Source organism: Portunus trituberculatus, chromosome 44 (genome assembly GCF_017591435.1).
Source record: "Portunus trituberculatus isolate SZX2019 chromosome 44, ASM1759143v1, whole genome shotgun sequence".
Classification (NCBI taxonomy): Eukaryota; Metazoa; Arthropoda; class Malacostraca; order Decapoda; family Portunidae; genus Portunus; species Portunus trituberculatus.
The window spans coordinates 16,347,443-16,359,058 of NC_059298.1; the positions used below are offsets into that span (position 1 = coordinate 16,347,443).

The 11,616-nt window shown below is 40.4% G+C and overlaps 1 protein-coding gene and 1 long non-coding RNA gene across 5 annotated transcripts in view; one reads left to right on the forward strand and one right to left on the reverse strand.

Annotated features, from left to right (window-relative positions):
- Nucleotides 1-767: 767 nt before the first annotated feature.
- On the forward strand, nucleotides 768-1,774 carry LOC123518860. The gene is made up of 3 exons (XR_006678901.1): nucleotides 768-835; nucleotides 977-1,014; nucleotides 1,645-1,774. It is a non-coding gene; the product is annotated as an uncharacterized LOC123518860 (long non-coding RNA).
- A 4,884-nt stretch (nucleotides 1,775-6,658) lies between these two features.
- Nucleotides 6,659-11,616, reverse strand: part of LOC123518532 (guanine nucleotide-binding protein subunit beta-5-like) — an 8,365-nt gene continuing 3,407 nt past the window's right edge. For all 4 annotated transcript variants that reach the window (XM_045279336.1, XM_045279337.1, XM_045279338.1 and 1 more), the window contains exons 2-10: nucleotides 11,191-11,521; nucleotides 10,589-10,725; nucleotides 10,049-10,167; nucleotides 9,500-9,626; nucleotides 8,890-9,033; nucleotides 8,115-8,255; nucleotides 7,734-7,830; nucleotides 7,124-7,290; nucleotides 6,659-6,992 (exon numbers count right to left, since the gene is read on the reverse strand). In XM_045279336.1, coding sequence (XP_045135271.1) covers nucleotides 6,981-6,992; nucleotides 7,124-7,290; nucleotides 7,734-7,830; nucleotides 8,115-8,255; nucleotides 8,890-9,033; nucleotides 9,500-9,626; nucleotides 10,049-10,167; nucleotides 10,589-10,725; nucleotides 11,191-11,311 — 1,065 coding nt within the window. In that variant the 5' untranslated portion in view covers nucleotides 11,312-11,521 and the 3' untranslated portion in view covers nucleotides 6,659-6,980. The remainder of the gene's footprint in view (nucleotides 6,993-7,123; nucleotides 7,291-7,733; nucleotides 7,831-8,114; nucleotides 8,256-8,889; nucleotides 9,034-9,499; nucleotides 9,627-10,048; nucleotides 10,168-10,588; nucleotides 10,726-11,190; nucleotides 11,522-11,616) is intronic.

Below are 11,616 nucleotides of genomic sequence, written 5' to 3' on the forward strand. Positions count from 1 at the left end.
CCTATAGATGTTCATTTTTTTCACCTACGCACCTTATAAAGACCCATTGTTACTCAGTGCTGCAACTCCAGCAATCATGGCAAAGGTATGTGCATAAATATTTATATTAATCTACATTTGCAAAACTGTAGATGTCAAATTGCATGCAAAAAATATAAAAGTGGGCAACATGTAAGGCTATACATGTAAGACATACACTTTGATGGTATATATATATATATATATATATATATATATATATATATATATATATATATATATATATATATATATATATATATATATATATATATATATATATATATATATATATATATATATATATATATATATATATATATATATATATATATATATGATATCACATAACTCGTTTTCATATTTACATGATTTTCTTTAGAATTATCAATAGATTTTCATGTTAACTTTGAATAGTAAACCTAAGATATAAGTGACTGGGGCAAATGCACGACTTCATTAAGTCCTAATCATTTTATTGCAAGTTTTCAAAACATAGATGACAAGTTCATTCAGGTAGAGAAAGACTTTTATTTTGCTTCAAAACTTATAATTTCATTCTTTAGTTCATTATGGTTCTTAATACTAGTACTTATAATACTGTACTATCTAACTCCCTGGACATCAAGCAAAAGCAAGACATTAACTTACTTCATTCTGAAGCTTCATCTTTTCTGATTTTGAAAAGTTAATACATCTCATGTACTAATTAACAAGAAACACTGAAGCAGTTCTCTTTTGCAGCTGTTTGAAGTGTACGATCTGGTACTCGTGATAGCGCTGGTGGCTTTCTCTTCAGCCAACCCGGCATGTTTAGGTAATTAGTGAACTCACAATATAAATTAACCTGAAAATGATATTGATATATATGTATTTGTAAGTACATTTTCGGATTATTCATAGCTTGTGTTGTGGACGAAATTATATCATATAACGAAGTTGTCTTTTCTATTGACAGAAACAGAGACAAAGACAGATTTTTCCTACCTCCTAAACGTAAGTGAAGAACTAAAGCTCTCTCTCTCTCTCTCTCTCTCTCTCTCTCTCTCTCTCTCTCTCTCTCTCTCTCTCTCAAACACACACCAAAAAAAGGCGCGTGCGCACACACACATGTGAATTCCTAAATTTTATTTAAATTTCCATAGACTTGTTTAAGGCCTTACTTAACCCATTAGAATTTCTGCAGGCTAACCTGATCGCAAAAAATATTGTGTCCATAAACAAGGATACCAATTTAATTCTTTCAAACACTTGATTTTTCCTGAGTAATTTTAGATGTTTTTTTTTTTTTTTTTTCTTTTCCTACATTTAAAAAGAGTTCGTATCTGCATTTGTTAATTTTAGTAAAGTCAAACCTGTGTGTGTGTGTGTGTGTGTGTGTGTGTGTGTGTGTGTGTGTGTGTGTGTAAAATGACTGCCTCAAATGCAGAATCATTATTGAATTTGCTATCCGGAAAGAGAAGCAATGATAATAACTCTTTCGACTGACGTCATCATTCTTTTTTATGGATTATGGAAAAAACAGGGCAAGGAGTTGTAGAATTTACCTTTTCTTTTATTTATTTGTTGTATATCTAATCACTTCATTTCATTTATCTATTTTCTTTCCTTATTTTTTTCCTACAGAGTACAAAACCATGTCCAACTCTCAATAACACAATAGAAATCGGAGGCATTACCTTCCCTAACAACATATGCTCTAGAAGACATACCGATGATAAACAATGCCATGTACAGTGGCTCTTCATTAACTTGACCGGCGAACAGAAAAGGATCGGTTCTCATTGTTTTTGAGAAATGTGCTCAAAATCCTGATTGTAATGCTTGATATTTCCATAACAAAAATGCCAGACGAAACTTACAACAGATTTCAGACAATTGTTCTAGCCACAAATTACAAACAGTTGTAGTAGAGCTTTGTATTATAATTATATAGAAAGCACACTTCGTTCTTTTGTATATCCTGCCTCACTCCAACATCCTGTCTTCAAGCATTTATTTCATTTATTTGAATTATATTTTGTTTATTTATCCATTTATTTATTTATCTGTTTACTACTACTACTACTACTACTACTACTTTTCTTTATGCAAGAGGGAGAGCTACCAAGGGCAACAAAATATTACAAAAAGAAAAAGGTCTACTAGAATTGCAACTTTTCTAAAAGATTTCAAAGAATTACCCCAAAGCCTGGGACAAATGTCTTGACACCTCTCTTAAAAGAAGTCAAGTCGTAGGAATATGGAAATACAGAAGCAGGTAGGGAGTTCCAGAGTTTACCAGTGAAAGGTATGAATGATTGAGAATAATGGTTAACTCTTGTATTAGAGGGTTGAACAATATAGGGATTAGAGGAAGAAGGAAACCTTGTGCAGCGAGGTCGCAGGAGGAGAGGAGACTTGCAGTTAACAAGATAAATAGAACAATTAGCATGAAAATAGCGATAAAAGATAGAAAGGGATGCAACATTTTGGCAGTGAGAAAAAGATTGAAAACAGTCAGAAAGAGGAGGGGAGTTGATTAGACGAAAAGCTTTTGATTCCACCCTATCTAATAAAGTTGTATGAGTGGAAACCCCGCTATCATGCGAAGAGTACTCCATACAAGGACGGATAAGGCCCTTGTACAGAGTTAACTGTTGGAGGGGGCGACAAAAACTGGCGGAGACGCCTCAGAACGTTTAACTTCATAGAAGCTGTTTTAGTAAGAGATGAGATGTGAAGTTTCCAGTTAAGATCATGAATAAAGGACATACTGAGGATATTCAGTGTGGAAGAGGGAGACAGTTGAGTGTCATTGGAGAAGAGAAATAGTTGTCTGGAAGATTGTGTCGAGTTGATAGATGGAGGAATTGAGTTTTTGAGGCATTGAAAACAACTAAGTTTTCTCTGCCCCAATCAGAAATCTTAGAGAGATCAGAAGTCAGGCGTTCTGTGGCGTCCCTGCGTGATCTGTTGATTTCCTGAAGAGTTGGTCGTTTGAAAGGACGTGGAAAGATAGTGGAAAGTAGTGGATAGGGCAAGAAGTTTGGTTAAGAAGGTCATTAATGAATAATAGAAAGAGAGTGAGTGATAGAACAGAATTCTGAGGAACACCACTGTTAATAGATTTAGGAGAAGAACAGTGGCCGTCTACCACGGCTGCAATAGAACGGTCGGAAAAGAAATTAAGGATAGAAGCCATAGGAGGGCAGTTTTGAAATCAAAGCTTTGTGCCAGATTTTATCAAAAGCTTTTGATATGTTTAATGCGGCGGCAGCAAGAGTTTCACCGAAATCTCTAAAAGAGGATGACCAAGACTCAGTAAGGAAAGCCAGAAGATCACCAGTAGAGTGACCTTGACGGAAGCCATACTGGCGATCAGAAGATTGTGAAGTGACAGATGTTTAAGAATCTTCCTATTGAGGATAGATTAAAAATTTTAGACAAGCAGAAGATCAAAGCTATAGGACGGTAGTTTGAGGGATTAGAACGGTCACCCTTTTTAGGAACAGGCTGAATGTAGGCAAACTTCCAGCAAGAAGGAAAGGTAGAAGTCGATAGACACAGTTAAAAGAGTTTGGCCAGGCAAGGTGCAAGCACAGTTCTTGAGAACAACAGGAGGGACCCCATTAGGTCCATAAGCCTTCCGAGGGTTATATGCAACTACAACTTCTTTTTTTTTATGTTACAGCTTATAGCGCCTGTAGACACACTTGAAGAGTGTATGGGAAGCGCTGTTCAGCTTCTGCCCATTAGTGGCGCAGGCAATTTCATTTATAGTGGTACCCATATTAGGCCCATTTCACCACCCAGGCGCATCTTTGGTGTAACCACCTAGAACCATGGGTATCATGGTGACATGCAGGTAACTTTAAATCATTCGACAAATGGTATAGCTTCAAAGTGGTATGTGGTGGGATTCGAACCTACGAGTGTACGTCTGCCCGATCCCTCGCTCACCACCTTATCTACTACGTGCACCGCCTCACTACTACTACTACCACTACTACTACTACTACCGTTACTACAGTTAATATTCTAAGTATGCAGGCTTACTTTCTCTATACCATTCTGTGAAACAAGATGCTGATTATCACGGCACTACACTCAGAACAAGTCTATATATATATATATATTTTTTTTTTTCAAAACACGGGCTGCTTTACCCCTGTTACTTTTAAAACCATCTGCATTCTTGCGTCTGAACCGACTGGCTTATCAGATGGAACACAATCTGATGAAAGAATAACAACAATGATAATGAATATTACTGTGATGAAGAAGTGAGAGCGCGTGCACATCACAAGCATAAGACCCATCGTAACTTTTTGCTCGAGTATAGAGGAAATACCTTTACTGCGTTAAGCAGCTAATGAATACATGATCTCATAAGGCATGAAGTCATTTAATAGAGGTTTGAGAACAAATAGTTGACCTTGCTTCAAATCTGAGATGCTGCGCATATTTCGTGCAAATAGAGAATAATATGTAACAAGTGTTTAACATAAATGGAAAAATATGACGGTTACGAAATAGAATGAATTTTTTTCAAATGTTTGAGACAACCTAAGTAGTAGGTACTGTAAACTCAGTCGCTTTCTCCCTCATCAAGAGAAGTATATAACTTATGGTCTTTTATAGGTTTTTATATACTTATTGTGTTATCTTAAGACGGGAGACTTTTATAACCAGAAATGTAGCGAAGAATAAACACAAAAGAATGGTTACACTGCGCTGCCTTTCACCATGTGTGTGTGTGTGTTTGTGTGTGTATTATTAGTCACCCACCCAGCCTTTCCCCTACGGAGAGCTCAGAGCTCGTATACAGTGACCGATCTTCGGGTAGGACTGAGACCACATCACACACAACACACACCAGGAAAGCGAGGCCACAACCCCTAGAGTTACATCCCGTACATATTTTACTGCTAGGTGAACAGGGGCTACACATTAAGAGGCATGTGCAGTTGCCTCTTCGCTTCCCGGGACTCGAACCCGGGCCCTCTCGATTTTGAGTCATGCGTGCTGACCATTACACTACGCGGTGTGTGTGTATGTATGTGTGTGTGTGTAATTTACCTCCTCGGTCGCCTGCTGGTCACCCAGCCAGTCTTCCCCATTACGGAACGAGCTCAGAGCTCATAGACCGATCTTCGGTTAGGACTGAGACCACAACACACTCCACACACCGGGAAAGCGAAGCCACAACCCCTCGAGTTACATCCCGTACCTATTTACTGCTAGGTGAACAGGGCCACATTAAGAGGCTTGCCCATTTGCCTCGCCGCCTCCGGGACTCGAACCCGGACCCTCTCGAGTGTGAGTCGAGCGTGCTAACCACTACACTACGCGGTGTGTGTGTGTGTGTGTGTGTGTAATTCACTGTTTGATCTGCTGCAGTCTCTGACGAGGCAGCCAGACGTTACCCTACGGAACGAGCTCAGAGCTCATTATTTCCGATCTTGGGATAGGTCTGAGACCAGGCACACACCACACACCGGGACAACAAGGTCACAACTCCTCGATTTACATCCCGTACCTACTCACTGCTAGGTGAACAGGGGCTACACGTGAAAGAAGACACACCCAAATATCTCCACCCGGCCGGGGAATCGAACCCCGGTCATCTGGCTTGTGAAGCCAGTGTGTGTGTGTGTGTGTGTGTGTGTGTGTGTGTGTGTGTGTGTGTGTGTGTGTGTGTGTGTGTAGTAATGATCATCACTTCTATGTCAAAGACACCTATCACAAAGCTAAATACGCTATAGACACACAGTACTGATCAAGATTTGATGGTACAAAGGTAAAGGAAAGTGAATGTAAATAGACAGTTTATTACAATTTCGACCTTTATCATGTCAGATGAAATTAAATGTTGCCAAAGATATCACTTGTCACTATGCATTGTGGCAGTGTTGTCAGTACGTCGAGATTTGATGGACTGTATGTACATATCTCGCAAGTTTCAATGGTATGAAGGCTGAGGATTTACCTAATGGTTTTATTCTGGGTGAAGATTACAGGAATTGCTGATTTACTAACCTGTTGGAGTATTTGCAACGACTGAGAACTACTAGCAGTCAGGGTTCAAATGACCGTTATTTATTTATATTTCGTGATTTGTATGATAATTTCAGTGTGTGTGTGTGTGTGTGTGTGTGTAATTCACCTTGGTCGCCTGTTGGTCACCCAGCCAGTCTTCTCCATTACTGAGCGAGCTCAGAGCTCATAGACCGATATTCGGGTAGGACTGAGACCAAATGTGTGTAATTCACGTGTGTGTGTGTGTGTGTGTGTGTGTGTAATTCACTGTTTGATCTGCTGCAGTCTCTGACGAGACAGCCAGACGTTACCCTACGGAACGAGCTCAGAGCTCATTGTTTCCGATCTTCGGATAGGCCTGAGACCAGGCACACACCACACACCGGGACAACAAGGTCACAACTCGATTTACATCCCGTACCTACTCACTGCTGGGTGAACCTACTCACTGCTAGGTGAACAGGGGCTACACGTGAAAGGAGACACACCCAAATATCTCCACCCGGCCGGGGAATCGAACCCTGGTCATCTGGCTTGTGAAGCCAGCGCTCTAACCACTGAGCTACCGGGCCGTGTGTGTGTGTGTGTGTGTGTGTGTGTGTGTGTGTGTGTGTGTGTGTGTGTGTGTGTGTGTGTGTGTGTGTGTGTGTGTGTGTGTGTGTGTGTGTGTGTGTGTGTGGAGTAGGGATGCAGTCTACTGGAAGTCCTCATTTGGTCATCCTACCAAAGGAAGGAGACACTGGTGATCCTGCTAGAGGAAGAAGTCACGAGGTATAAATGTCTAAAGACGAGCTAAATACGGTACTCAGACTCCTCAAGGATAATGCTACCTTGCGACACACCACTGGTTCTGCGAGAAGAGATTGGCGTCCCCTTGCTGCCTGTCTCGCGCTGCTCCTCAACATCACCGTTGATAGCTAATCATTCAGCCGCGTCTTCATTCAGGCCCATACCTATAAAACACAGTAAATAATTTACTCACTTTTTTCTTTTAATTTGACAAGGAGCAATTTGATTTGATAATTCAGGTTAGAGATAAAGCTGTATGATACACTATGATACACTGTTTATGTGACATCTTTACCCTGAGGGTGAAATCCCAAGAGCCGGTAGATATGGAAGTTCCGTCTGGTGACGTTTTGAGGCAGGAGACCCTGTTCTCGTGACCGTAGAGAATGGTTAGGCGGTTACACTTGAGAGTGTCCCACACATTGACGGTGTAGTCATTGTAGCCAGCAAAAAGTAGACGACCTGCAGTGATACATTACGTTCTTAAACATTACACTTTGAGTCTATGAGTTTCCAGTATCATTGCCTGAAACCATTCAAAGATTAAAGCAAATCGGTGCATAGATCATTATTATCAGTTATTATTACTATTACCAATATTACGGACATTATTATTATCATTATTATTATTACTATTATTACTATTATTATTATTATTATCATTATCATCATTATTACTATGATCATTATAATTAGTTTTGATAAGTGTTACATCACATTTCATCAGAGAGTAGTAATCCAAACCAGATATGTATAGTTATACGAGTATTTCTCTCTCTCTCTCTCTCTCTCTCTCTCTCTTCAATATCTGAATTGATGTATCTGTGAGAGGAAGAGAAGTCCCTGATTAAGTCCGCCGTAAATAGGAAATCCCTTATATTAATGTTTGAGTAACCTTCACTCACCACTGACAGAAAAATCGACCGAATTAACGCCGAAGATGATGCTCTCTTTGGTGTAGATGGCAATCTCACGGTCAGCTCGTAAGTCGAAGAGACGACACTGAAAAAACACCATCTTTTGAGTTTGAAATGAAAAAGTTACAACCTATTTATCTATTTGTTTTGATGTGTTTGTTTTGGTGTGTTGTGTGATGTGATCTGATGTGCTGTGTGTGTGTGTGTGTGTGTGTGTGTGTGTGTGTGTGTGTGTGTGTGTGTGTACTGTTGCTTTTTTTGTTGTTGTTGTTAATAATAATAACAGCTTACAATGCATCCTACATCGTTCTTACTTCTTAAAACAAACTTTACTCAGTCCGCTAAACCTGCAATAAATATTGAACTCACCGTCGCATCGTCAGATCCTGTAGCTATGGCGTCGCCTGAGGGATAGAACTTAACAGAATTGATGTCCGACTCGTGACCCTCAAAGCTCTGCACACACTGGCCGGTCCGCATGTCCCACACGAGAGCTAGTTTGTCGCAACCCTGGCCATATATTAGATTAGATTTAGATTATCCAATCGACCAAAACAACTGTAATCAATAAAATACAAAATAACAAGTTAGATTTGGTCCAGAAAATACCTATTTTATACCATATTTGAGAACTAATTTCTCTCTCTCTCTCTCTCTCTCTCTCTCTCTCTCTCTCTCTCTCTCTCTCTCATACAACTTTATCAAGCTTTAACTCGTTACTTCCAGTCCTATGCTGATAAATACATAACCATAAAGTTGTATGTCTTTGTCTCCCTCATTATAATCATGACCATTGGTGTCATTGTCCCACAGAGGTGTAGACTGTAGAGATCACAAATGTTATCGCTACAGATATAGAAGTTCTCAGTTAAGGTTCAAGATATCATGACGAACATAGTGTTGACCTGTAATGTCGTGTATGGTGGTCGGGTCGATACATAAAACACTGCCAACTTCACTAAACGTTGTGAGAAATCTGACAATAAAACGACTTCCTCATCAGATGGGTGTCAAAAATTGTATGACATATGAACCTACGAAGAGAGAGAGAGAGAGAGAGAGAGAGAGAGAGAGAGAGAGAGAGAGAGAGAGAGAGAGAGAGAGAGAGAGAGAGGAGAGAGAGGGGGGAAGGAGGGGCACTCACGCCGGAGACGAATGTGTTTCCAGTTTCCGAGGGTGCCAAGTCCAGCGCCATTACATCACCCTGGTGGCCTTGAAAGCTCTGCAGCATCATGCCAGACTCTACGTCCCACAATGCACAGGTCGAGTCCCCGGAGCCGGTCAGGATCTGGGATCGAAAATGTCTCAATCAGAAAAGACAGACCACATTGAAATAAACTGGACGCAAATAATTATGCAAGTATATAGAAAATTCATGAGGTGTTTACAAGAAAATGTATATACGGTTATACTTTTGCACACACACACACACACACACACACACACACACACACACACACACACACACACCGCAGTATAGTGGTTAGCACACTCGGCTCACAACTGAGAAAGCCTGGGTTCGAGTCTCGGCGCGGCGAGGCAAATGGGCAAGCCTTTTAATGTGTAGCCTCCTGTTCACCTAGCAGCAAGTAGGTATGGAATGTAACTCGAGGGGTTGTGGCCTCGCTTTCCTGGTGTGTGGAGTGTGTTGTGATCTCAGTCCTACCCGAAGATCGGTCTATGAGCTAAGAGCTCGCTCCGTAATGAGGAAGGCTGGCTGGGTGACCAGCAGACGACCGTGGTGAATTACATACCTGCTGATCAGAATAGGGAAAGGTGCAGCAGGACATGTAGGAAGTGTGTGTGCCCACAGCTTTCTTCTTTTGCGTCACGTCCTCGTCGAAACTTAGTGGGTAGACTGTTACCTTGTTATCCAACCCCCTGGAGGAGAAAGTGGAATATATATGTGTGTGTGAGTGTGTGTGTGTGTGTGTGTGTGTGTGTGTGTGTGTGTGTGTGTGTATATATATATATATATATATATATATATATATATATATATATATATATATATATATATATATATATATATATATATATATATATATATATATATATATATATATATATATATATATATATATATATATATATATATATATATATGTGTGTGTGTGTGTGTGTGTGTGTGTGTGTGTGTGTGTGTGTGTGTGTTGTTTAAGTTCATTACTTTCATCCTTAGGAAGAATGAAAAATGAGGTAAAGAAAACGAAGTCACCAGTATGAGTTCAGTATGTCATACTTGTCAAAATGCACAGTCAAAGCACATAATTGCTTAGGTTAACTAGAGAAAAGAGACGGACCCACAAGCCACCATGGACCCAGTCGGGGAGTAGGCGCAGGCCATGACCCACGTGGTGGGCATAGTGACGGCGTGTTCCTTGTTTGTGGTGAAAGCATCCCAGATGATCATCTTCCCATCCTGAAATAAGTGTTTCCGCCATTATTATTTTTTTTTCTCCAAACAGATTCTCTCCTCAGCGCTAGTCGTTCATGTTATGAGCAGAACGTCTACAGTGTCAAAATATTAAGGTTAATGAGCATTTTATAATGGAATCTCTGCAATGAAAAACATATCCATGATCATTGCCCTCGCATAGTACTACACACAAAAACATTCATATTTGAGGTGCGATCACGAATCTCTGGATTTTGCAAGCATGATCTATATACATGCCTGCAAGTTGAGAGAGATCTAGGTTTATAGCAAATACTTTACAAGTACAGTACAATGCAAGAGAAAAGCATATTACATTTATCATGGTGTGTGTTGCAACGATGATTGGATGTAAAGGGGTTGTGGCGATTGAAACACCAAATTTGTAAGCTTATGTTATTCTCACCTGGGAAGAAGAGACCAAGTGCCGCTTGTCATTGCACCAGTCTGAGCAGAGAACTTTTCCTTGGTGGCCCCGCAACACTCGCCGTGGCTTGATGTTTAGAGGAGCCAGATTCTCCAGCCGTGCCGCCACCGTTGTCACTGTCAACCATTGTAAACGTCATTGTCACTCAACACTCAACCAGGAATACAGGAATGTCTCATCCACCGCCTCCCTTCACACCACTGATGCTGCCTCGCAATTATGCCATGACCGAAATAATTTGGAAGTAAATGATAAAACAAAAAGAAATTACGGTACGGCAAGCGAGTGGTGCGCGAGGGGACTTTGGGTTCACTTCCTGTGCCCTCCATTAAGTTTAATTGACCTATGAATGGTGTTTGTCGTTCTCTCCTTTTCCTGTTCTAACACCCTCCATTTCCCCTTGGCTCTTACTTGCTATCAATTCTCTTCATAAGTGACACCAAACATTTAAGATCAACAATCACATAATATGAAGTTCATATAATGCTATCTATCACATGCATAATATAAAATCCACACTTTATTCAAGGTTCTTATTTTGTTACATTTTTTTTTCTATTCACAACAGAAATTTTACTCACGTGGCACGTCATTTAACTTTTGACGTTCCTCTTCTAATTTGACCTTGAGCTCCTCCGCCTCCTTCGATAGAGCCTCCATGCTCTCCATAGGTTGTTCCACCTTCAGGCCCCCGTCAGACATGATGCAGTGTGTATCAGAAGTTTACTCTTTCGGAGGTAAGCTTTAGATAGGCGCTGAGAGGCAGGTCCGGCAGAGAGGAAGTTGACGAGACCACAGCCGTGTATTGTACAGTATGATTAGTGTTCACTACCTCCGCTCGCTGGCAGGCAAGACACCACGTTATTAGTCTTTCACGGTTCGTCCCTCATGGCCATTTGCTTCACCTCATACCTGTTTGAGTTTGCACAAAATACAGTGTCTTGTCAATATGTGGATCTGTTCACAGCATGGAAGCAACAATATTCAAGGGAAAAAGGTCAAGTTAA